General features: G+C 48.4%; 1 protein-coding gene and 1 long non-coding RNA gene across 2 annotated transcripts; one reads left to right on the forward strand and one right to left on the reverse strand.

The window, feature by feature from the left end:
* The first annotated feature begins 1,086 nt into the window (after positions 1 to 1,086).
* LOC132239265 (uncharacterized) lies at positions 1,087 to 7,304 on the forward strand. Its single transcript, XR_009454011.1, has 2 exons — positions 1,087 to 1,256; positions 7,081 to 7,304. It is a non-coding gene; the product is annotated as an uncharacterized LOC132239265 (long non-coding RNA).
* Positions 5,308 to 25,200, reverse strand: LOC132239264 (somatomedin-B and thrombospondin type-1 domain-containing protein-like). Its single transcript, XM_059705345.1, has 5 exons — positions 24,871 to 25,200; positions 17,114 to 17,308; positions 13,501 to 13,579; positions 10,734 to 10,910; positions 5,308 to 6,470 (listed from the first exon to the last, which is right to left on the reverse strand). Exons 1-5 carry the CDS (start codon positions 25,112 to 25,114, stop codon positions 6,353 to 6,355), a joined length of 813 nt encoding a protein of 270 aa, XP_059561328.1. The 5' UTR covers positions 25,115 to 25,200; the 3' UTR covers positions 5,308 to 6,352.
* Between the last annotated feature and the right edge of the window lie 1,495 nt (positions 25,201 to 26,695).

Consider the following 26,695-nt stretch of genomic DNA (forward strand, 5'->3'; position numbering starts at 1 on the left):
AAATTTATGTAATGAAAATTAAAAGAGAAACTGGAGAAGCGGCTCCTTAAGTGCCTTCTTCCTGGGTAAGTGAGCCAGGTCTGTGCATCTGGCAGGAGATGGATGGAGGCGCCACCCAAGGCTGCTGCAGCCTATGACCCACAGGGAGGCAGGAAGCATGCTGGCTGCAGGCCGAGGGTAAGGCCCTCAGACCCCCTTTCTTCCCTCAAAAACAAGAGCCTTGATAAATAACAGTTCGTGTTCACTGTTAAATGCACAGCCCTGTTCTAAGCACTTGACTTACATTGGTTATCTCATTTAACCCTCACGACAACCTGAGGGGGTAGGCAATACTCTTTTCCCCATTTTCAAGATGGGGAAAACTGAGGCTTATATTGGAGTAATTCCTTGATCAAAATCACACAGCAAAATAGTGGCCAAAATGGGACTCAGGTCTTTTGTCTTTTACCACCAGACCTTCTTGTCCAGAACTCAGAGAATGTGGAATAGAAGAAAGGCTCTGGAGTCAAAGAAACCTGGGTTCAAGTCCAAGCACCAGCTACTGACCTGCTGTGTGACCTTGGGCAAGCCACTTACCTCCCTGAGGCGCCATTCCTTTATAATCATAGCCCCTCCTCCACAGGGTTTATATCTGAATTACAGGAGAAAACATGTAAAGATCCCAAGCACAGCATTTCAGATGCTCTCTCAAACTGTTGTGTGTTTTTTTAAAGGAAGGGAAAATGTAACCTCTTAGAACTTAGAAGTCCTAGGGTAATGGTTTCAGGTATGGTTAGATCCAGGGGCTCCAAAGATGTCATAAGGGCTCAGTTGTTCGTGTGTTTTTTTCCTCTCTCTCCACATAGTAGACCCTCACTAGGAGCTCCAGGGAAATGGCATTATTACAGCTAGAAATCTTGGTTCAAAGAGAGCTTCTTTTTTTTCCAACAGGGCAGCAAAAGTCCCAGGATTCACTCTGATTGGACCCACTTGGATCATATGTTCATCCCATAACCAATCTCTACAGCCCAAGGGATGGACTGTGTTGATTGGGCCACCTGGGTCACATGCCCACTGCTGGAGCTAGGGGGAAGGCTGCAGAAAGCCCAGGTTGAACCACTTATGAACGCAAACACTGCAGGTAGAGAGAGTGAACATTGACAAGGAATGTTGCTTAAGACGGCAGGAGGAAGTGACCTCATAACCGGCCGCTGCAGGTCCAGCTTCCAGCTCCTGGAGGGGCAGCTCTCAGACTTTGGCCTGACCTTCTGCACCAGGTGAGAGTAAAAAACTAGCAATAATAATATATGTTCTAGCCCTAGCCAGTTTGGCTCAGTGGATAGAGTGTCAGCCTGCAGACCAAAGGGTCCTGGGTTTGATTCCGCTCAAGGACACGTACCTTGGTTGCAGGCTCCTCCCTGGCCCGGATTCGTGCAGGAGGCAACCAATCGATGTGTTTCTCTCACTGGAAGTTTCTCTCTGTCTTTCCCTCTCTCTTCTCTTCCTAAAAATCAATGAAAAAATATCTTGGAGTGAGGACTAACAAAAAATAATTTTTAATATTAATAATATATTCCCGCCCTGACCAGTTTGGCTCAGTGGCTAGAGGGTCGGCCTATGGACTGAGGAGTCCCAGGTTCGATTCCAGTCAAGGGCATGTACCTTGGTTTCGGGCACATCCCCAGTAGGGGGTGCGCAGGAGGCAGCTGATCCATGTTTATCTCTCATGGATGTTTCTAGCTCTCTGTCCCTCTCCCTTCCTCTCTGTAAAAAATCAATAAAATATGTTTTAATAATAATAATAATAATAATAATAACATATTCCCTAGATCCTTCACATATATTAACCAGCCTAATCTTTACATGTAAAAGAGAGGTTACTATTACCATCATCATTTCCATCTCACAGGTGAAAAACTAAGGCAAAGAGCTACTTGCTCAAGGTCAAATGACTATTGACTGGCAAAGCTGAAAACATATATGGCAAAGCCATGACCCCAACCGCCATGCCAGTGCCCTGTAAATGAGCAAGGGGACTCGGTTCAAAGCCTCTTAGGCGTGCTGGGCTGAAACTCGTGCCTTATGTAGGGGGCACCGCAACCCAGCTCCGGCCCCTCAGTGGCAGTGCCTGGAAACGTGGACCCACTGTGGCAAGATGTTCTAATGTTCCCAAATACGCCAGACTTTTATGCGAACTCTCCTGCCTAATTTAAACATCAGGCAATCCAATAAATCAGCATCATTCTAGATGTCTAGGCGGAATCAGCTACAGAATGAAAACTTGGAGCACCTTGTTCAAAAAGTATTAAGAATTTAAAGACAGTGGCTGTGAAGCATTATACCAAACAACTGCCCGGGCTGCACACCCATGGAGCCAGTCCTGCCTCTCGGTAATCCTAAATACTTGTTGAGACAAAACGGACATGACACCTACAAGGTGTCAGGCATCGCTTTATATGAAAATAGGAAACAATTATCAAGCACTCACTATGTGCTGCCACTGTGTGTACTAATACATTTACACCTCGCAGCAGCATTATCCTATTATTCCCATTTTCCAGATGAGGACATTGGGGCTTAGGGAAGTGAAAGCATTTGGTACTTGATAGAATTATCTGAGGTGGCAGGGATGAGGGACAATAAATGGGAATGGGGGTAAAATAAGAGAGGGAGAGAAAGACAAGAGGAAAAGCAGGCACCCAGGCCTGTCTCCCAATCTGGGTTGCATTCAGGTCTCTGCCACGACCGACCCGACCGTGTGGAACTTGGGGAGGCCGCCACGGCCCCGAGAAGGGCCTATGGTATTTCTGAATCGCGGTGCCATCCGCCCCGGCTTGGCTCCTCTCCAGCGATCCAATTACTAAATGCAGCCGCATTCTTTAAAAATGTCTTTCCTCTTATGTAATGCAATAGTGACAAACGCCAAGCAGATGGTGCTGTGGCAAGCTTTTTAAAAGTTGATTAGGAGCTCGTCTTTCAAAATTAATGTATGGGCGTTCAAATGAGCTTCAGCTGGCCACAGAGCTCCGTCAAGATAAGTCGCTGGATGAATTCGTTGGCCGTGCTCACCTCCTCCCAGCCAGGGTTTGACATGAGTGACAGGTGGTCAAGTTGACTTGTGAGCAACAGTAAGAAGATACCTGGTTTGGATGGAATGGAGAAATGCCTGGGGCCTCATAAAAGCCCAAAAAGCGGGAGCCTCTGCAGTCTATTACCAACACTATTTTTTCCCCAAACTGTGACACGGTCTTTGAGAGAATGGACCATCTCACTCTTCTCACTCTCCTACAGGGAAATGGGTTCGTCACAAACTATGTTAGATGTTGCCAGGGAGCTCTTTCCTCACCCTACCCCACCCCCTTTCTCAGTGTTCAGGGATGAGATCATTTCATTTGGAGCCAATTATAGATGGAGACGTACAGAGAAACCTCCTCAGAGCCCTCTCCTCCCATCATCACAGGCTGTATCCTGCCAGGATGGGCAAGAACAGGAGGCTGGATGTCCGGTCCCAAGTTCAATCTCGGGGTTTGCGAAGGCCATGCATTCCTAAGCCATAGCGTGGGTCTGTTAAGCTAGAATGCTGGGCCCTAACTGTTCCCACCACAGCCTCTGCTTTCCTGCTCAGCCAAGAGCACATGCTTTGGCGTCCAGTTCAAATCCCAGCTTCAGTGTTTTCTAATCACGACAGCTCATGCAGGCCACAGGACTTTCCTGAGCCTCCGTTTCCTTATCTGTAAGTGGGGGAAAGATCACCTACCTTATAGGGTCATTGAGGGACTAAGACAGGCATCACTGTTTGGGGGTGAAAAATGGTAGCTATGAAGGACTCTAAAAAGTATATGCTACTGCCGAAACTGGTTTGGCTCCGTGGATAGAGCGTCGGCTTGCGGACTGAAAGGTCCCAGGTTCGATTCCGGTTAAGGGCATGTACCTGGGTTGCGGGCACATCCCCAGTGGGGGATGTGCAGGAGGCAGCTGATCGATGTCTCTCTCATCGATGTTTCTAGCTCTCTATCTCTCTCCCTTCCTCTCTGTAAAAAATCAATAAAATATATTAAAAAAAAAAAAAAGTATATGCTACAGAGCCTGGGTAGTTCAGGCTCTTACAATCTGCTTGGGAAGACAGCACAAACACAGATAAAATGATTTCTACATAAAACGGCCTCCTATAGCCAGAACAAGTGTAGGTACAGAGACAGGGAGAGCTGGCTCCCAGAGAACCTGGCCTGGATGTGAGTCGGGCAGCCACTCGCTGGCCTCCTGGCTGTCTGCACCTCTCTCCTCTTCACGCCCCAGCATCTCGCCCCAGACCAGCATACACAGATGCTGCTGAAAAGCTTACCCAGTGACTCATTCACTCTCAGAGAGAGGGAACAGACAGTGATTCCCAGAAGCACCCAGAGTCCTGGTTCAGGAAGGAGGATGGAAAAGCGGCAACATTTGGGCCAGTTCCTGCCCAGCCTCCAGGACAGCTGAAAGATACACCCTTCCCCCCAACTCCATTCTCTGTGCTCCTGGGTCCAAAGGCCTGTCTCCCAATCTGAGAGGGGAAACTGAGCCGGCACACTCCTAGCCAGGTACGGGAGTCACGACTCCCCGAAAGCTCTGTGTCCATTACAGTGGTGCTTCCCCAAGTGGCAAGTGGAAAACTCGATCTGAGATGGTTTTGCACCAACCCAAGGTGGGACATTAAATAATAGACTACAAGATGGTTTACAACAGCATTGAATATACTAACAAGGGACTGAATGGTACCCTTTAAATGAGTAAATGGTATGGTATATAAATTGTATCTCAATAAAGCTGTTAAAATCTATATTAATAGACAGGAGTGGGCTGGAGGGGGTCATGGGGGGAAAGGGTGGGCATATGTAATGCTTTCAACAATAAAGAATCTACAATAATAAAAGGATAATATGCTAATTAGACCAGACAGCCAAACGACCTTCCAGACATCCTTCCGGATGAAGCCACAGTGGCAGAGCTGAGGCAGAGGCAGTTAGGGGCAATCAGACAGGCAGGCAAGCAGTTAGGGGTGATCAGGCAGGCAGGCAGAGTGATTAGGGGCAATGAGGCAAGCAGGCGAGTGGTTAGGGGCAATGAGGCAGGCAAGTGGTTAGGGGCGATCAGGCAGGCAGGCAGGCCAGCAGTTAGGAGCCAGTGGTCCCAGATTGAGAGAGGGATGTCCAACTGCCAATTTAGGCCCAATCAGGCCTAAACCAGCAATCTAACATCCCCCGAGGGGTCCCAGATTGCGAGAGGGTGCAGGCTGGGCTGAGGGATTCCCCACCCCTCCCCCCCCCCCGCACAAATTTCATGCACTGAGCCTCTAGTTATATATAACAGTTGACTACCAAGAGGAGAAAATTAGTCCCCTTTCAAGTCTTGTAACTCTTCTAATTTGTCAGGGATCCAAGTCTCCATTAGATACCAGGGGGTCCTTACTATCTCTCACACACACGCAAATTTCTTGTTTGAACAAGAAGAGAGCAGGTTTCATGCTCAGCTCCTTGGACAGGCAACAATACCTAGCCATACTTGTTTAGTTTCTATTATGTTCGTTTTTCTAATTGCCTTCTAATTATAGCAATTGATCATTCATTTATTCATTCAACAAATATTTATTGAACATTATTTTGTGCCAGACACTGTTCTAGGCACAGGGGACAGTGCAGGAAACAAGACAGACCAAAACCCTGCCCTCACGGTGCTGATGTGCTACTAGTGTAGGGAATCTTAGCAGTAGATGTAGCTCATGGGTTTCAAATCCCCACTGTGCCACTCACGAACTGGACGATCTCGGGCAAGTGGTCTAACCTCTCTGTGCCTCCCTTTCCTCACATGTAAAATGGGGATATAATTGCACCTAACTCAGGGTCCAATGAGTCAATATGTGAAAAGAGCCAGAACAGCGCTTGGCACTCTGTAGACACTTAATAAATGTTGACTACTATTATTTATTTTCATTTCTAGCTTGATAGAACATTCCTCTTTAAACACACGTATTTAAGCTGCCTTTTCAAATAAATTTATTTAAGTGGAAAAAATGGGGAGGAGAGGAGAGTCCGTAAAAAGTAAGTGTACAGGTGAGGAGGACAGGGCAAAAGCCACCAGTGTGTGTGTGGGAGAGGACATTTGGGGAGCCAGGAACTACGGGGAGATGTTCGCAAGGCTCTGACTAGTTGGCACTGAGTAGAAACATAAAGCTATTTTCATAACGTAAGTGTCAACATAAGGACGAGGCTTATTCCTTCAGTCTCATATTTGCAGGCTCCTCCCCACTCCCTGACCCTCTGGATCCCAAGCTCTGGGACGGGAGGCTCCCTGGGAGGCCTTGGGAAGGAGGGGTCTGGGCAGTTAGGGGGCCGAGACGCTAGATGAAGATGAGGTTATGGACCTCTGGGCAGGAACAGTCCGGGAGCTGCCCAAGCCTCTCCCACGTCCCTCGGCACCGGGGGTGGCCGGCCGCTTGCCACAGCAACAGCTGGTTCCTGCAAGAGACGGGCTTGGCTCAGTGGCATTGAATCTCTCGGCTCCAGGGCGTTTGCTGTGTGAGCCCCTTCCTCCATGCAGAAAATATTTAAAGTCATAGTTTACAGCGGCATTGTATAAAGATGAACATAATCCAGGCTGGACTCATTATTACATTTCATGATTATTATATCCTTTTTCTTCTGGTTTTAAAAGAAATTTTAAATATTTTAAATTTTCCCAGATCCTAAAAGTGGGCAGGCACTGGGCACTATGTCTACTGTGGCTGATGGAAAATGGCCCTGAGCTGGCCACAGTGCCCACCCCAGAGACCACGTGGGCAATCCAGACTCACTTCTTAGAGTATGGGGAGGTGGCAAACCAGGAAAGTTGCTTAACCTCCCTGTGACCCTTTTCAACACAGTGGAGTCATTAAGAACACAGGCTCTGCCCTGGCTAGTGTGCTAAGTGGTTAGAGTGCCATCTCGTGCACCTAAGGGTCACAGGTTCGATTCCCAGTCAAGGCACATACCTGGGTTATGGGTTTAATCTCCGGTTGGGGCACATGTGTGAGGCAACCAATTGATGTTTCTCTCTCTCCCTCTCCCTCTCTCTCTCTCCTCTCTCTAGAGTCAAAGAAAGACATTTCCTCGGGTGAGGATTAAAACACACACACACACACACACACACACACACACATGTGTGCCATGGAATCAAGGAGTGTCATGACCCAGCTCCTAGGAGTCTCTACCATCTCTTCAGCGGACAAGAGATACCCATAATCTCCGCCTCTCTGAAGTTTTGGAAGGTTCTGTGTGATGCTGTGTGCAGGGAAAATAAAAATGATCATGACAGCCTTTGCCTGTTTTGCTCAGTGGATAGAGTGTTGGCCTGCAGACTGAAGGGTTCCAGGTTTGATTCCGGTCAAGGGCACGTACCTCGGTTGCAGGCTCAATCCCTGGCCCTGGTCAGGGTGCATGCAGGAGGCAACCAATTGATGTGTCTCTCTCACATCAATGTTTCTCTCTGTCTTTCTCCCTCCCTTCCACTCTCTATAAAAATCAATGGAAAAATATCCTTGGTGCGGATTTAAAAAAATGATCGACAATAATAACTAACCATGTCAGCTATAAGAATGAAAGCTCTACTGCTATAAGTCAGCCACGTGGATGAACCTTACAAACCTCATAGCGAGCTAAAGGAGCAGATTCCAAAAGGCACACGCCTGCATTATTTCACGTATTTAAACTTTGTGGGGAAGGCAAGATTAAACCATAGTGTTTAGGGATCTGCACCGAGTAGAGCTATTAAGAGAACTGTACAATGGTTTGCCATGAAAGTCAGGACAGTGGTTTCCTTTATGGTTAGGAGCAGTGTGGGGGACTGGGGGGCTGGCCAGGTTCTGTTCCTTGCCTGGGTGGTGACTACCCACATGTGTCTCCTTTCCAAACATTTATTAACCTGTTCATATATTTTTTAGCCAATTCTCTGTAGGCATAATTCAAATCTTTTTAAAAATGCAAAATAGCTGTAGCCAGTTTCACTCAGTGGGTAGAGCGTCGGCCTGCAGACTGAAAGGTCCCAGGTTCGATTCCGGTCAAGGGCATGTACCTTGGTTGCAGGCACATCCCCAGTAGGAGGTGTGCAGGAGGCAGCTGATCGATGTTTCTCTCTCATCGATGTTTCTAACTATCTCCCTTCCTCTCTGTAAAAAATCAATAAAATATATTTTTTTAAAAAGTAATTTTAAAAAAGGCAAAATAATGATAATAGTAACAACTACTGATCAAGTGCTTATTATAAGTGTTGGGCACTGTCCTAAGCTTCTAAGCACAGTGCCTGGCACACAGTAGGAGCTTCACAAATGATAGTATATAAAGATTGTTGGCATCCTCAGGATACAAAATGGAGCTAATGTCTCTTGTCTCTAAAGGGCTTGGGGGCCTGAATGATGTAAAGCACCTACCTGGTGCCCAGCACACCACAGGTGCGTGACTGTGGCAAGTGTTCCTCCTGCTTGTCCCAAACTCAGAGACACTTCTCAGGCTAAATAAACCCTCCTAAAAATCCCCAACTGACAGGCTAATCCCTCCCGGCCCTGGCCCTTTGCAAGCCTGCCCTCGCCAGCTGCCCACAGAAAGAATCCAGCTGACAGCTCCCCTCTGTCCTCACTTTGATCCTCCTCCTCTGCCAGTCCTGCCTGGTGAGCTCATGCCCCAATCAGACCGTCCATCACCTGTTGTGAGCCTGGGTATGGTGGGAATGGAGAGAGGCGGCTCTCCCTGGCACAGCCCTGGCTCTGCTTTCGATCCCTGCCCCTTCCTGGTGGAGTCAAGGTTCCTGTGACCCTTATCTCAGCCTCACCAGAGTGCCATGTCCCACATCCTGAAATATTTGCATCCAAAAGGAGAAATTGGGGATTAATCTGAGTGTTAGGGCTAGAAAGGCTTACCCAAAGATCGGTGACTAAACCAAGGCTCTCAGAAGTGAGCGTCTAGCCCAAAGAACACATCTCCAGTGGTAGAATCTCAGGTCTAAGTGGGAGAGCGATCAGAGCGGGGTGGGCAGAGTGGGCCTCTTTAGAATGTGATAGTATTCCTTGCCATTTATTGGGCACCTACTATGTGCCAAGTTCATTATACCCATTACATCGCATTTTCACAAAGTACGTATTACATCCATTTTATGTTAGACATGACAATAGCAGCTTCCGCTTCTATGAGGGGCCAGGTGCTGTGCAAAGGGCAGGGGATCCTTCCCACAACTCAAGTGGTGGGGACTGTCAAGTTCAGGTGGAGGGCTGGCCCAGAGTCATGCAGCAAATAAGGGCCAGAGGTGAGGTTTGAGCCTGGATCTGTGCCGTCTCAGTGCCTCTTGTTCACGTACGTCTGTCTGTAACACCCTATTTGTCACTAGCATTCCCTGCTCTAGGTCTGCAGTGAGTGGGGCTGCTCAATTTTAAAAGGAAAGAAATTCTCTTTGAAATGGGAGAACTCCCTGGACAGACAGACCCCAGAGGGTGCTCTCATTCCTACAGTATAATCATCTCTGCACCAGAAAAGCACTGTCCGGGGAAACAGTCTAGAACTTGGCTCAGGGATCTGAACGGTATACGTTTAAATCCCAGTTCGACTACTGGCTAGGTGTGTGACCTTGCACATCTCTTTGCACCCAAGGACCCCAAAAGTATCCATTTTGGGTTCTGGGAATGTTTCAATGGCATATTGTGTGTTAATGTGTCCTTACTTCCTAACATGCTCCCCCTCTCTCACTCCATCCAGGCCACAGTGGCATCTCACTCCCACCTTGGGGCCTTTACCCTTGCTGTTCCCTCTGCCTGGAACACCTTCCCCCGGATATCCACATGGCTCCCTCCCTCCTTTCCTTCAGATCTCTGTTCAAATGTCACCTCCTCAGTGTCACCTTCCTTGAAAAGCAACAACCCCCAGAACTTCCTCCTCATTCTGCTTTCTTTTCCTAACACGTGTCCCATCTGACGAATGACAAACTTACCTGCCTGATGTCTGTTTCCTCACAGCAAAACGTTGTCTCCATAAGAGAAGGGACCACATCTGCCTTGTTCACTGCACCTCCCCAGTGCCCCAAACATTGCCTGGCACACGCTCAATGGTAAGCGCTCAACAAATATTTATTGAATGAATGAATGAATGAATGAATATAAAGAGCTTAGAATAATGCTCAGCACATAGTAAACATTCAATAAATGTTAGCTGCTATTATAATTAGTATGCTAAGTGCTTCCTGAGACACCTGTTGTTGTGGGAAGTGGTCGAGGGGGCTGATATCGTCCACGTCTAGGTCAAATCCTGCTTTGTGGCCTTGGCTACAGCACACTGCCTCTCTGAGCCTTGGTTTCCTCATCTATAATATGAGAGTCACCAAACTTGCCTTTCGAGGGAATTTTGAGGATTCCACAATAATACCAGCTCCCTTTTCTTGAGCTCTTTCTGGGTGCCAGGAGATATGCTAAGTCCTTGGCTTGCACAATCTTGCTTAACCTTCACCTTTGCTCCGTGGGGAGTTCATCTTACAATCTGCATTTTCAGGAAATTGGAGTTCAGAAAGGTGATGAGATTTGCCCTGGGTCACATAACTGGAAGTGGCAGGGGCTGCTCCTCCTCAGACACTGAGACCAGAACCTTCCGGGGCCCCGCCCTGACCAGGCAGCAGCCTCTGGCTCCTGTGGCACCATCACCCCTCACGCAGCAGAGACGCCCTGGGCTCTGCAGTCACACTTCCCACGCCCCAGTCCCACTGCTCACTCTCTGGCCCCGCCGCCGTCCCCGTGGCAACGTCGGCTCCTGGCATCCTGGGCAGGCCACTCACACCTGACACAGACCAGGTGGCCCTGGGTCAGATACTTCGTCCACTGGGCATGGGGTGCCCTCACCTGCCGGCAGCTCCCTGGAATGGGTCCCAGCTGGAACTGGACACAGTACCTGCAGCCACACAGGGAGACACCATCCCAGGCACCTGTGAGGTTTATGGAACACCTCCAGTGCACCTGGCCCTATGCAGGCCCAGGTTGATACAATTTCTCTCTGGTACAGTAACCTTTGGGCAACCCAATCTGCAAAAACAGGTTGCATTCAACAAGAGGCGTGGCTCCTGCTCTTTTAAGTTAGCCTCATTGAGGGCCATGGTCAGGCCTCTTCCAAGCACTGCATCCAAAAGACTATATGGTTTATTTCTCATCTGTCTCCTCACTAGAATGTCAGCCCCATTAAGGCAGGAATTTCTGCTTGTTCTGTTCACCATAGTGTCCAACTCCTGGAACAGTACTGGCTCAATAAAACTGCGCTGAATGAATCATTTGCTCCAATAAGGAAATCCTGTGAGGAAGGTGTTGCCCCAGTTTACAGAATAGGAAACTGAGGATCAGAGAGTTCACTTGTCTACAGTCACAGCTAGTAAGAGGTTGCGCCTAAAATGGAACCATCGATAAACCCCAAAAGCCTAAATTGACGCTCCTAACCACTCCATTTCATTTCACAACGGATCCTATTTTATAGAAGAGATTCCATGAGAATTATTTAAAAGGGAGACTTCCCATGATGGGGTATTTGAAGAGCCAATTTGCCAGAATTTTACCTCTACCCAACTTTTCTACAAATGGCAGTAAATGGCACCCCCTGCTGGAGGAGATGCAGCTTATCAAGGACTCAGGGGTGACTGTGTGGGGCTACTGCCCCCTGGTGGCTGCAGCCTTTGGGCGGCCTCAGCAGGAGACAGTTTCCTCCTAGGACAGCCCCAAACCTGTCCCTTCCTCTCTGAGCTGCCCCCAGAACTCTTCAGGAATCTGTTCCTTACCAGAAGCCTGTGATCAATGAAACTTCTGTCTTCCCAATACCCTTTCTCTTCCCTTTTTGTGGTTTATTTGGGGAACTCTTGCCCTCACCCTATTTGATCGTGGAGGGGTAAGCAATCTGGGTGGCTGGTCCTGGCTGCCCACACCTGCCACTAGCCTGGGCAGATGATTAAAGCTGACCAATCAGAGCTCCCATCCTCCGGGCCACAGTGATTGGTTCAAGGATGGGCTGGATTCAAGCAGGACCAATCAAATTCTCCTCCAGAAATAACACACTAAGACTGGAGGAAGGGACCTGGCATTGCTAAGCTGGGAGGATGTTGGGCTGCTGGTTCCCACATTGGCCACTGCATGGAGAATATTAGAGAGAGAGAGAATGAATACGAGAGTGAGTCCTGACAACACTATTTGACCTCATAATTGAAGTAACACTATTTCAAAACTTCCTTCCCAGTTATATAAACCAACGATACCCCTTTCCACTTGAGCCAGCGTGAGCCTTCTGTCACCTGCAACGAAAGGAATCCTAACTAATATAGCTCCCTCTCTCTCTCCATTGCCACTGCTTTTGTTCAGACCTTATTCTTTCCATTGATATTTGTTGAGTACCTGCCATGTGCCAGGCAGTATCCTGAAGCTTGACCTCATCACCACCATCCTCAGCCCACTGGTCTGCCTCCAGTCCCTGCAATTAACTCTTCACAAGGTACAGGGCTATCACCCTGGTCCAACCCACATTCCTCTCTCGCCTAGACCCATGGTCGGCAAATTGCGGCTCACGAGCCACATGCAGCTCTTTAGCCCCTTGAGTGCGGCTCTCCCTAAGCCTTAGGAGTACCCTAATTAAGTTAATAACAACGTACCTACCTATATAGTTTAAGTTTAAAAAATTTGGCTCTCAAAAGAAATTTCAATCGTTGTACTGTTGATATTTGGCTCTGTTGACTAATGAGTTTGCCAACCACTGCCTAGACCATTGCAGTAGCCTCCCTATTGATCCCTGATTCCCTTCTTGCCTCTCTCCAAATATCATTCAAAGGGATCCTGTGAAAACTCAAGGGAGATCATGTCACTCCTCTGCTCAAAACCTTCCCATGACTCCCATCTCATGAGAAAGTGTCCAGCTTCTCACCACAGCCGATAGGCCCAGTGAGACCTATTTCTGACCTTATTTCCTACACTCTCATTCTCCCTGCATTCCAGCCACACTGGTCTGGCTGATCCTGAACACACCAGGCATGGCCTGCCCAGGGACCTTTGCACTTTCTGGTCCCTTTTGCAGGCCTGCTCTTCCTCTAGAAAGCCTTCTCCAGATCTTAGTTCAAGTGTCTCCTCATTGAAGAGGCCACTGGCACTCCCACCCTCTTCCCTGCCTTGTTTCTCTGCATAGCACTTAGCACCATTGACATGCTATTTGCTTATTGTCTGCCTCCTCCAACTAGACTGCCCACTCCATGAAGACAAGTAATGCCTGTCCTTTTTCGCTCCTTGCTATAGCCCCAAGGCCTATCACAGTGCCTTTCATATAATGGGCACTCAATAAACATTGAGTGAGTGAATTAATTAATTTTAATGGAGACCAGTTAGTAAGGACTTCAAAAGCATGTTAATGAGCTTACAAACATAACTGGACAAGAAATGGGGGGTCAAGGGAAGAGAAAGACATGATGAAAATGTGCACAAAGTTTAGTTTGACTTTGGGTTCATCTGCTTCAACTTACCCTAATATCTCCTGCCTCTTGGGGACACTTTGCTTTTTCCGTTCTTTCCCGAATCTGCCTGTGGTTATCAGAGCAGGGACTGTGGGCCGAGGAGAAAACAGTTAGGTAACTCAGCACGGCCACAGGAAGCCGAGGCAGGTACTCCTAGCTTCTGAGTCATTTATATGGCAGCCCTAAGGAGACTATGGGATCCCGGAACTGGGTAAGTGGTCCCCACTAGGACCCTTTATGTGATGCTGGAGGAAGGATCATATTTATTTCTGAGACTCAGGGCCTAGCACAGTGAGTTGCATAGGGGGTCTCAAAAGCTTTTCAAATGAATGATTTTTATAAATATATGAGTAAGTAAAAAAGTAGATAAAAGAATTAAAAACTGGTTGGATGGATGGATGCATGGATGGATGGCTAAAATGATGGAAGAAAGAAAGAATGGATGGATGATGAGTAAATAAATGGGAAGATGGGATAGAAAAAAGACAGATGATGAATACAAAGAGGATGGATGGAGGGATGACAGATGGAGAGATGAATGAATAAAATAAATGGATGGAAAACTGGACACATGGATGGATGGATGGATGGATGGATGGATGGATGGATGGATGGATGGGGAGATGGAAGGATGGAAGAAAGGAGGTACAGAGGGATGGATAGGTAAATGAATTAATACGTTATTTTGTTGGGGCAACTCCCAAGTCCCTTCCTTCCAGGAACAGACAGAAAACACAGAAAAAGAGAGGTTGGTGATTCATTGGGAAAATAACAAGTCCAAAGGAAGTCCCTACTCCTCCCCATTCCCTGAGTGATGGAGCTGAATCAAAAAGTTGGTATTGTCCAGCTGGTGTGGCTCAGTGGTTGAGCCTCAACCTATGAACCAGGAGGTCATGGTTTGATTCCTGAGTTGCAGGCTCCATCCCCATAGAGGGGTGTGCAAGAGGCAGCTGACCAATGATTCTCTCTCATCATTAATGTTTCTCTCCCTCTCCCTCCCTTTCTAAAATCAATAAAGATAATTTTTTAATGTTTGGTGTTGAACTAATGCTAGTGACCTAGAAAAGGCCCACACAGGGGCAGCCCAGGCCCCTCTCCTCCTGCTGCCATAGACACCCTTTGTGGGCTTGGTCTTTGCCATAACACTTAGTATGAAATTCCCTTCCTCTCTTTAAACAGCCATGGCGCTCCTTCTGGTGCAGCCTAAGGAAGTGAGGAGAGCCCCAGAGAAGCCCAGTTCTAGTCCCAGCTCTGCCTCTTATAGCTGAGTGATCTTGGTCAAGTGACTGCACCTGCTGAGCCCGTCTCCTCAACAGCAAAATGGAGATGATACTAATACCTATATCAGTGATGGCGAACCTTTTGAGCTCGGCGTGTCAGCATTTTGAAAAACCCTAACTTAACTCTGGTGCCGTGTCACATATAGAAATTTTTTGATATTTGCAACCATAGTATAACAAAGAGTTATATTTTTTATATTTATTTTATATATTTAAATGCCATTTAACAAAGAAAAATCAACCAAAAAAATGAGTTCGCGTGTCACCTCTGACACGGGTGTCATAGGTTCGCCATCACTGACCTATATCATAGAGTTATTGTCAGAATTACGTAAGATGATTTATGGTGAGCAATGTATTTTGGGCACGTTTTGTGTCTCCATGAGCCTTGGTTTCCCCTTTAAAAAATGAGAATAGTATCATTGGCCTCACAGAGTCAAGGAATGTGGCAAAGTGCTTGGTACATAGTAGGGGCAGTCAGGTAGGTCTTCCTGGGAAACTGACATCTGGGCAGGAAATAATAGGCGGGGCAAGGTTAGATACGGGTGACAGGGGAGAGGGAGAAGGATTTTAGGCAAAAGGAATGACATTGCCACTGCCATCATCCCATTGCCACCACCCGGTCCAGCCACCATCCTCTCTTGTATGCACCACTGCAGTCACCTCTTCCTTGGCCTCCCTGCTGCCCCCTGACCCACTATCCCCACGATGATCAGAATGAGCCTTTAAAATGTGGGCGGGGGGGGGGGGGCAGCAGGCGTGGCTCAGTGGTTGGGCATCGACCTATGAACAAGGAAGTCACGGTTTGATCCCGGTCAGGGCACATACCCGGGTTGTGGGCTCAATTCCCCAATAGGGGGCATGCAGGAGGCAGCCAATCAATGATTCTCTCTCTCTTCCTCTCCTTTCCTCTCTGAAATCAATAAAAATATATTTTAAAAAATAAAATAAAATGTGGGCAGGGGAGGTTAGAGATGAGGTCACAGGAGGCAAGAGCTTATAGATCAGCCATGGGCAAACTACGGCCCGCGGGCCGGATCCGGACAGTTTGAAATGAATAAAACTAAAAAAAAAAAAAAAAGACCGTACCCTTTTATGTAATGATGTTTACTTTGAATTTATATTAGTTCACACAAACACTCCATCCATGCTTTTGTTCCGGCCCTCTGGTCCAGTTTAAGAACCCATTGTGGCCCTCGAGTCAAAAAGTTTGCCCACCCCTGTTATAGACCATGATGAGGCATTTGGGTTTTACTCTAAGGGCACTGGGTCACTATTGGAGAATTGAAAGCAGGAGGGGGGACACCAGGGTAAAGTTTGTGATGAAGTTGAAGAATGACTTCTCCCCACCAGGCTGCAGCATGGAGCCCTGCTGCCTGCTCTTCTACTCCTTCAGGAAAACCGCTGTACTCTCTCAGTCACTTTCTTCAGCTACAAAACCGGCATCACGTATTTTTTTGTAATGGCATAAAAACTTTTGTCCAGGTGTGCAATGTAGCTACCTTCTGTAGTTGTGCCTGTCCTGCATCATTCAACCCAATTTTCCTTTGGAGAACACCCCTCCCCTAATCTCACTTAAATAGGACTGACCCCCCTCCCAGCATCAAAGGGAGCACATGCCCAGGCTTGGCCAATCAGTGTATTCTATCGCTCTGGGCATACTGATTGGTTCAGCAGTGGATACATGACCCAGGTCAAGCCAATAAGATATCATCCCAGGACATTTGCTGAAACTATGAGGAAAGAGATCTTTTCTTCCAGTTGTTAGGTTGGAGGTAAGCCTGGAGCTATCAAAGACCATCCCCAGCTGGCCTGAGAATGAGGCCAACTCGGAGGAAAACAGAACTGAGAAATGGAGAGTCCTGGCCACATTGCTTGCGCTCCTGGATCCAGCCATGAATGCATCCCCTGGAATTTTAGTTACATGAGCCACATCTTTTTTGGTGTGTGTGTGTGTGTGTGTGTGTGTGTGTGTGTGTGTGTGTGTGTTTTAACCTTTATTGTTGGAAGTATTACATATGTCCCCTTTTTCCTCCCTGTTGATCTCTCCCAGCCTGCTCCTACCCCCACCCCAGGCCTTCACCACCCTATCGTCTGTGTCCATGGGAGCCACACATTTTTGCTCAGGTCAGTTTAAGTTGGGTTTCCCATCATGTGCATACAAGTCCTGATGATTCACACTGGGAGATGAGTAGAAGACGAGATACCCAGAGGAAATCAGAGATTCTTACCTCGTCCACAAAGTGAGAAGAGGGGATCAGGGCAAAAGGAAGGCAAAGTCTTACCCCAAACTTGGACCCCACACAGGATCTGACAGTCCCCCTGGTGGCCACCCAACTCACACAAGGACTGCTGGCACTCCATTCCCTGATGGCTCCGGTACTCCACGCAGCCAGCCTGCTCTTCCAAATGGGGGCAGGGAGCACCCCCATTCCTTGGCTCCTGCAGGACATGCCTCCTGCGGACACGGTAGGAGACCTGACAGGGTTTGGCACAGCGACTCCAGCCACTCCACTCTGCCACAATGCAGGAGACAGCTGAAAGAGAAGGTAGAGTCTCCAGGGGCAACTTGCATGGCTTTGGGCTGGCCTGTGGCAAGAACTCCACCTTCCCACAAGCCAAACCCTCAAAAACAACACGCAGAGCACTAGGACTCCTGCAACCCTAAGCCCATGTCTTCCTCAAAATTTTCTCTATAATAACCGTTTATACATCTACCTAAACTTAACATTCCCATGTTTTATTCATCCATCATCCTTCTGGTGATCATTTAAGTTGTTCTCGCCACTCATTCCTTCAGTAGACATTTCTCTTTTTTTAATATTTTTTATTGGCTTCAGAGAGGAAGGAAGAGGGAGAGAGAGATAGAAACATCAATGATGAGAGAGAATCATTAACTGGCCGCCTCCTGAACGCCTCCTACTGGGGATTGAGCCTGCAACCCAGGCATGTGCCCTTGACCAGAATTGAACCCGGGACCCTTCAGTCTGTAGGCTGATGCTCTAATCCACTGAGCCAAACCAGGCAGGGCAGTAAACATTTCTTAAGCACTGAAAACAACTGATTTCACCTCTCTGTGCCTCAGTTTCTTCCTGTCAAATAGAAATAAAAAGAATATTCACCTAATAGGGAGGCCTTGAAGATTCAACTGGATACAACATACGCAGCACATGCTTCTGGCACATAGCAAGTGCTCGGTAAATACAGCTAATCCTCTGCTGCAGCGACATGAGCCTCAGCTACAGCAACAACATGGAGTGGAAAGCAGACTCTTACAGAGGTTGCTTCTGGTGACATATGTACATACAGTTTTAAACCTGCAGAACAGTGCTACACAACGTTTAAGCATTCCCACAGGCATTATATGCCACACTAGAGGCCCGGTGCATGAAATCCGCGCAAGGGGCTTGGCCCCCTCCGCAGTGGCGGCTGCCTCTGCCTCAGCCCCCGCCACCACAACTTTGTCCGGAAGGTCATCCGGAAGGAGGTCCAATCTAATTAGCATATTATGCTTTTATTATTATAGATATCTATGTTGATCCTCATTATTTAAAGATTCTGTATTTGCAAATTTGCCTGTTTGCTAAAATTTACTTGTAACTCCCAAATCAATACTTGAGATGCTTTGCTGTCATTCACACACAGCAAAAGTTTCCAGTCGCCCAAAGTACAGCTGATGTCAAACGAGACTCAATCTGCCTTCTGGGATGGAGGCGGCAGGTGGCAGTGCCATGCAGAGCAAGAAGCTCCAGGTCAGGGGCCAGTCGGATGGGGTGAGTCCCAAGTCTCACACACACCACACACACTCATGCACACACAGGGGGCTCCTACCGTCAAACTTAATTCACTCATTCCACAAATATTTACCGAGCAACTACTGTGAGCCAGGAGACACAGTGGTGAACAGAAAGACAGGTGGGTGCTCATGAAAAGCCCTCACCAGCTCTGAGACATGTCCTAGTTCGGCAACATGAAAATGTGAGACAAAGTACATCCTTGAACTGAGGGAATGAGGTTATTGTGTTGGAAACACAGTGTTGCTTCTGGCACCTCAGGAAGTCATGTAGCCTTGCACAGATCTCCGCTTTTAGCAGAGCTGAAATGCTCAGAAGAAGGAGGGAGGGAGGAGGGAGGAGGGAGGGGGGGAGAAGGGAGGGATGAGAGAGGTAGGAGGGGAGAAGTAGGGAGGCAGGGAGAAAATCAAGTGTGGCAACCTAACAATCATGATTGCTTCATCATGCACCTGATAATGACATCAATGATGTCACTGGTGCTGAGCCAGGCAGTCACGTGTAACCCTCACAACAGCCTTAGGAGATGGTGTGTTCTCGGGCCTCCTTTGTCCTGTACCCTCTGGCAAGCCTGTGCATCACAGAGGCTCCCTGAGCCCAGATGCCACCGGACTGCAGCGCAGGGGGGTGCTGGTAGGAAGAAGAGTGCTGCCCAGGTGTTTGTTGCCCCCCACCCCCACCCCTTGACTCAGTCTGGCTCCTGGTGAGGGGGCACCTTCAGCCATGAATCCTGCTCCCACCAGGCTCCCATAACACCATTTCCTCCTGTAGCCCATTGTGAATAGAGCCCTTATCAAATTCTCTTCCACTTCATTATTCTGGGCATGCCATCTGTCACTTGCCAGGGCCTCGATTCCCTATATGTATTTGTACTACTGTCAAACCATCTCACAGAAGAGGCAACTGGAGCTTAAGGGGGCAGAATATCTATGTCAAGCCAAGGAATTGGAGTTAGACAAACCTGGATGCGAACTGCAGGCTCACAGGTCTGGTGCAATGATGAATGCAAGGCACTGAGGAGACTGTAAGTGCTCAGAAAAACGGTGATCTTTATACATTTGTTTGGCAACTATTTAGGGCCTACTGTGTGCCAAGCACTGAGCTGGGTGACAGGAACACAGATGAGCAAAGCAGAAAATGCCCCTTCCCTGGAGGAGCTGACATTCTGCAGGAGAAACAGGCAATAAACAATACAACCTATGATGTAATTTCAACTAGTGATCTGTTCTCTGAGAAACAACAAAGTAGAATAAGAACGGCAGGGGTGAGATGATGAGGAACTGTTTTAGATGAAGGGGTCAAAGGAGGCAGGCCTCCAAGACAAAGAACATCTGAGGAGTTGATAGAGGGAACTGTGTCGGTACCTGGGGGGTGAGGGGTGGGGGGTGGGGGGTAAGGGAGAGGGGTTTGGGGCAGTGCAAAGGCCCTGGGGCAGGGTCAAGGTTGCATGCTGCAGAGACAGTGAGGAGGCCAGCCAGTGTGGCTGGAGCAGGAGAGAGAGTGTAGGAAGTGATGTCAGAGACGGAGAAGGCAGTAATTGCATACAGGGCTTTGATGACTATTATAGGAATCAAAGGGGAGTACCAAAGTCCCACAATGATTCTCTGCCCTGCCCTGCCCTACCCTGCCTGTCAGGCAGATGAGAGATTTGCAGAAAATTAGGCAGATGCCACCCTACACTTCTTTCCATGTGGCTGGCATCTGTGAAGTCACCAAGCAGCATGCTCATGTGATATCCCCAGGGAACTGTCATCGCACCTCACCTAGACCTAGGGTTGCAACTCAGTACATTCATGTGATTATTCATGGCTTGTCAGCCTTTGCCACTTGTGTTGGCTCCACGGAAGCTCAGTCCTTGTTCCTTGCTGAATCCCGACACCAAGCACAGTAACTGGCACATAGGGACCCAGTAAATCATGAGTAAATGAATACTGAATGAGCAACGCTTGCCTCAGCAACAACGAAGGAAATATGACCACAGGTTGGCATTGTAACAAATACCACCAGATGGCGGTGTTTCTCAAAGCAAAGACCATCCCACCTTTTTCTGAGTAAAGGAGAAATTCTAGCTTATCAGTGTAGCTAAAAAAGAGGGGACAGAGGAGGTGGGAGGTTTAAAGGCTGCTCACCCCACCCTAGAGACCCAGATAACATCGTGCCAGCTGAGCCTGCTGGAGCCAGACCGAGTTTCCCACAGTCCCCTTGGATCCCTCTGCCCCCACTCTAACATCAGGAAATGCCCTTCTGGACAATCCAAACCCCCCCTTCTTCTCTGAACCTCACTGCCCAGCCCCCTGACTGTCCATCCTCCTCACTGTCTACCAAAAGGATTTTTCTGGAATGCAGCTCTGACCTGTCACCTGAAGTCCTTGAGTGATTCCTGTATCCTATTGACCTGGTTCACAAAAGCTCTTTTTTTTTTTTTTTTATAGTGGATCATAAAGACCCCCAAGCCTAGTGGCTAAAATTTAAGTTGTTCCTGCAACACGCCCTCGGTCATTCACTCCCTCCTCCTTCTATTTAGTGTCCCAGCACCCTTTTACTTCGAGTTCCTTTAAATGTACAGTCTCTCATAGCTCAGTGGCAGGCAGCTGTCATTTCTACCCTCCCAGCCCCCTTACTGCCACCTTCTGGTAACAATGCCTCCGTTTTCTTTTGAAGAACCAATCCTCCCCACTCTCAGTCCACATGGTTTGAATAGAGTGACCTCATCCCTTATTCCTTTAGTGCGTTTGTGAGACAAACATGGCCAATTGACATATTCCTTCTCCTCTGCTCAGTAATTGAATGAATCAAGGATGAGGATATAACCCAAACTGGGCCCATGAAAACCATCCCTAGGATTTTGGTTGGAACAAATGGGGAAAGAAAGCTCTCATTCTACTAGGGACACCAGTTGAGAGCTACTGGGTACTACCTTTGCTACCATTTGGTGACAGCCTGCCTGAGAATAAAGCTATCAGAAGCAGAACTGAAAGGTGGAGAGAGATAGAGCCCTGATGATATCCTCAGAGTCCCTGGATCCAGCCATGCCTGAAACCAGAATCCATGAACTGTTTCTTAGTTACCTGAGCCAATCAATTCCCTTGTTAGCTTAAGTCAATTTGAATTATGCCAAACCTTAGAGTAATGACTAGGGCAATGAATACATAAGTGCATAAATGGGGACATTGATGCTTACCGGGCTCAAGTGAGAATTAAAGGATATAAAATACATGAAAACATTTGGTAATGAACTTGGAAAATAGGAAGCAATGATGTCCATCCTTTAAGGCCTTACTAGTCACTCCAGCTCCACCCTCTCCTTGCCTCCATCCCATCCTCACTGATTCTTTCCAAGCCTCATCTTGCTATCTTGCTCTGATTAAAATTCTTTCATGGCTACTCCGTCTTCTCAAAATATAAGCTTGAGGGGGGTCAGAGCCCCATCTTCCCAGCCCCATGGCTTCTAGCTGAGCTGGGCACACAGCAGATGGCCAGCAGTGTGACTGAACTGAATGTGGGCAATGTCCGGTGCTCCTCTTCCACCTATAGGCTCAAGCCTCCCTCCCCCTACTGAGCAACCATATAGTGTTGTGGTCTGGAGCCAGACTACTGGGTTTCAAATCCAAGATCTGCTGCTTAATAGCTATGCAACTCTGAGCAGGTCACTACCTCTGTGTGCCTCAGTTCCTCATCTGTAAAATGGACATGAAAACACTATCCCATAGGGTTCTTGTGAGGTTTAAAGGAGCCAATTCATTTAAAGCACTTAAGCCCTGGCTGGGTAGCTCAGTTGGTGAGAGCATCATCCTGTTATGCTAGGTTTGTGGATTTGATTCCTGGTCAGGGCACACACAAGAATCAACCAATGAATTCATACATAAGTGGGACAACAAATTGATGTCTCTCTCCCTTCCTCTTTATCTCAAATCACACACACACACACACACACACACACACACACACACACACACACACACACCTAGTACCTCCCTGGCACTTGGTAAGTACTCAGTAAATGTTAGGGTGTGTTTTTTTAAGTCATCCTTAATATCTCTTTCTACCACAATCAGTTACTGAAGTCAGTCAACGTTACCCCCTGAATCACTCATGAAAAAACATACTTCTCCCCATCCCTTGCCTCCTAACTAGTCACCATGTCCCCTCCTGTCCTGCTCCTCTGGGAGGTAGAAAACTGAACTTGTCCCTGATCTATTTATAAGACCTTGGCTCCACCCAGCCAGACAAGTGGGCAGATCCTAGGTCTGCTGCCTTTTTGACACCTTCCCAAAGGAGCAAAACAAAGAGAGACTCAACGCTTTGAGGCTCCTGGGCCCACCAGCCCAAGCTCTTTATAAAATGGAAAATGCTGGGGAACTGATAACATCATGGGATACTGTGGACGAGGGTCAGACCGTGGGAAAGTATCACTGATCCCTCTGCCTGTCTCCTTCCTGGGTCCCCCACCCCTGGGCTAAGGCAGGGGAGCCCCTATGGGGCAGCCCCACTCTGAATGACCCCATGGCTGCATGCACTCTGTACAGAAAGCAGACAAGTACAAAAGTATTTCCAAGACAGTCCTTCTGCAAGTTTATTCTGGGGGAGTCTCATTTGCTATGACTTGGGAGATACAACACCCCAAATTACTTTTTCCTCTCACTGTTGCCTGACTTTCCACCATTAGCCACTCAAACTTGTAGGAAGCAGACACAGGATGGTAGAAGACACAGGATCAGACCAGGTTCAAAACCTGCTGGAATACCTTGGCTGGCCAAAGCTTTCTCCTCTCCAAGCCCAGTTTTTCTCATCTGCTGAATGGGAACATTATTATATGCAGGGACCCCAGAGTGCTGTGAGAAAGTAAGCAGGTTTGATGAGACACCCAGCTTAGCTCTTGGGTACAGAAATGGTAAATGATCAATAAATGTTGGGTGCCTTCAATTTTGAGTTTTTAAAAATTGTAAAGTCTTGCCCTGGCTGGTTTGGCTCAGTGGATAGAGCATCAGCCCACTGACAGAAGGGTCAGGGGCTCAATTCTGGGTCAAGGGCATGTACCTCAGTTGCAGATTTCCCAGCTCAATAGGGGTGCAGGGGGGAGGCAACCAATTGATGTGGTACATTGATGTTTCTCTCTCTCTCCCCGCCTCCCTCACTTCCACTCTCTCTGGAAATCATTGGGAAAAAATATCCTCAGGTGAGGATTTTTTTTTTTTTGTTGTAAATTCTTACATTTTAAATGTAAATTCTTTTCAATGTAAATTCCTGAAGGACCACTGATGTCTCAGGATAGACGGGTCCAATTGCTATATCGCCTGACAAAATTGGGTCATATCCACTTTACAGAATGTAGATTTTTGTCTCCTGTGGGTGTGAAAAACTTACTCCTGGGATTTAGAGAAGACAGACTCCTCCCCACTAGTAACTCAACAAATCAGCCCCTGATTTCAGAGCCCGGTGGGTACTACTCAGGCTCAGGCGGGGTCTTTATAGGAAATGCTTAGACCGTGGTCCCTTGGCCACTCCCAGCACCAGGACCACAGGGAGGCGTCACCTCCACCTCTGCTGGCCTAACCAAGTTTTAGCCTGCTCCTCCCCCCACCCACCCCCAGTTCTTCCGCCCCTCGGGGTTCACCCAGCCCGCGGCCTTCTCAACACCCTCTCCATTTGCCCTGTGACAACCCCCCCGCCCCCCCCCCCCGCGCCATGTCTGCAATGCAGCTCGTGCACCCAATCCTCCCTTGCACCCCTCCAGGCTCCACGTCTCTTCCTCCCCACCCCCACCCCGTTAGGGTTGCCAGATAAAACACCGGACGCCCAGTTGGATTTGAATTTCAGAAAAATGTAATCAATGGCTTTTAAAAGAAGTGTGGCCCGTGTAATATATAGGACGTACTTTAAAAAAGGTATTGGTTGTTTACCGAAATTCAAGTTTAACTGGGCATCTGGTATTTTTATTTGCTAAATCTGGCACCCTTCCCCAACCCCAGCGCCCTCTCCCACTTCGCACCCCTCCATGCCCCCAACTCGCCTATTTCCGTTCAGTGTCCGTCTCGTACCGGTGCCCCGGCCGGCGCGCCTCTTCCATGAGCCCCCCAATCCTCGAGCACCTTCCAAATCCGGCGCGTAGTCCTTGCACCCCCTTCTCCGGAACACCCCTCAACTCTCCAAGCATCCCTCTCCATTCTGCCCCCAGAGACTCACGCGCCCTGGTCCATGCCTCGCGCAACTTTCTCCGCGCGCACCTCCAGGCCCAGAACCCTGCGTGATCGGCACCCTTCTGTCCCCCGCCGCACCCCCGAACCCCGCTCCCCACGCGCCGGGCGCACCTGGGCAGGCCCGCGAGTAGTCCGCGCAGCAGTCCCGCGCCGCGCCGCACGCCTGGTCGCAGAAGCAGCGCGGGGGCCCGCGGGCTGCGCAGGTCAGGTCACGGCCGGGGCAGCAGCGGCCCAGCGCCGAGCAGCCCTGCCCCGGCCCCCGTGCGTCAGGCGGCCCTCTCGCCCAGGACACCGCGGCCACTGCGGCCAGGGCGAGTGCCAGGGGCAGGGTCCGATCTGCTTCGCGAGGGGCCATCGCTGAGCGCAGACTGGGGGGCGGACGCCGAGGGGGACCGACCGTAGCGTCCCGCCCCGTATTGGGGCGGAGGCTCCCCGCCCGACCCCTCCCCTACCTGTCACGGAACTGATATCCACCGCCGTTCCTCCCACCCAAACTCTGCACAGCTAGTGGAGGTGGAATGTCAAGATAATGGTGAGAACCATCGCAACAAATTTGCAGGGTTTCCCCAGGTTCCAGGGAAATTGAGGTGACACAGAGGTTCATCAGAACAATAAATAATAATATAAAACAACAATCTATTGTTATAACAATAATAACAGTAGTAGTCACTATACCACAATTATAATAGCAATAACACCAGTAATAGGTACCAATATTACCTATATTAATAAAAGCATAATATGCTAATTAGACCAATGTCCTTCCAGAGGAAGCCAGGGCTGCAAGGGAAGCCCAGGTCCCAGGTGCCAGAGGGAAGCTGGTGCTGGCAGCCGGGGGAAGAAAGGCCTACTCTTGCACGAATTTTGTGCATTGGGCCTCTAGTCTATAATAATAAAAGCATAATAAGCTAATTAGACCGGACAGCCAAATGACCTTCCAGACGTCCTTCCAGACAAAGCCACAGCAGCGGCTGAGGCAGGGGCAGTTAGGGGCAATCAGGCAGGCAGGCAGAGAGAGGGGTTAGGGGTGATGAGGCAGGTAGGCAAGTGGTTAGGGGCAATCAGGCAGGCAGGCAAGTGAGCGGTTAGGAGACAGTGATCCCAGATTGCAAGAGGGATGTCCGACTGCTGGTTTAAGCCCAATCCCACTCTTCCGGATTGGGCCTAACCAGCAGTCGGACATCCCCCAAGGGGTCCTGGATTGCAAGAGGGTGCAGGCCAGGCTGAGCCCTGTCCCCACCCCCACCACCACCACCACCACCGTGCACTGGGCCTCTAGTTAAAATAATAATAATAGCCATAATAATTGCCAGGTAAGGAGCCTGGGAGCCAAGCTATGTACCAGGCTCTGGTTGCGGCATAAGTATTAACCAAAGCTGAGTTCCTTTCATATACCTTCATTTTTTGCTGTATTCCTATCACCTTGAATGTTGTTTTCTGAATATTTCTCCTCAAATGAACTAATTTTTTTAATTCAAAAGGATTTATCTGTTACAAACCTGCATCACTCAAGAGAATGAGAAGACAAGCCTCAGACTGGGAAATAGTATTTGCAAAAAACACATCTGTTGATGGACTTTTATCCAAATTATACAGAGAACTCTTAAAAAATCAACAGGAAAACAAGCACTCCAATTAAACAATGGGCCAAAGGCCTAAACAGACACCTTACCAAAGAAGGTACACAAATGGCAAATAAACATAAAAAAAAGATGCTCCACATCATACGTCATCAGGGAAAAGCAAAGTAAAATAATGAGATGCCACTACCCATGTATTAGAACTGCCAAAATCTAGGACACTGACAACAACAAGTGCTGGCGAGGAGGTGGAGCAACAGGAACTCATACATTGTTGGTGGGAATGCAAAGTGGTGCGGCCACTTTGGAAGGCAGTTTGGTAGTTTCCTACAAACCTAAATACACTCTTACATTAC

This window comes from Myotis daubentonii, chromosome 8 (assembly GCF_963259705.1).
Source record: "Myotis daubentonii chromosome 8, mMyoDau2.1, whole genome shotgun sequence".
NCBI lineage: Eukaryota > Metazoa > Chordata > Mammalia > Chiroptera > Vespertilionidae > Myotis > Myotis daubentonii.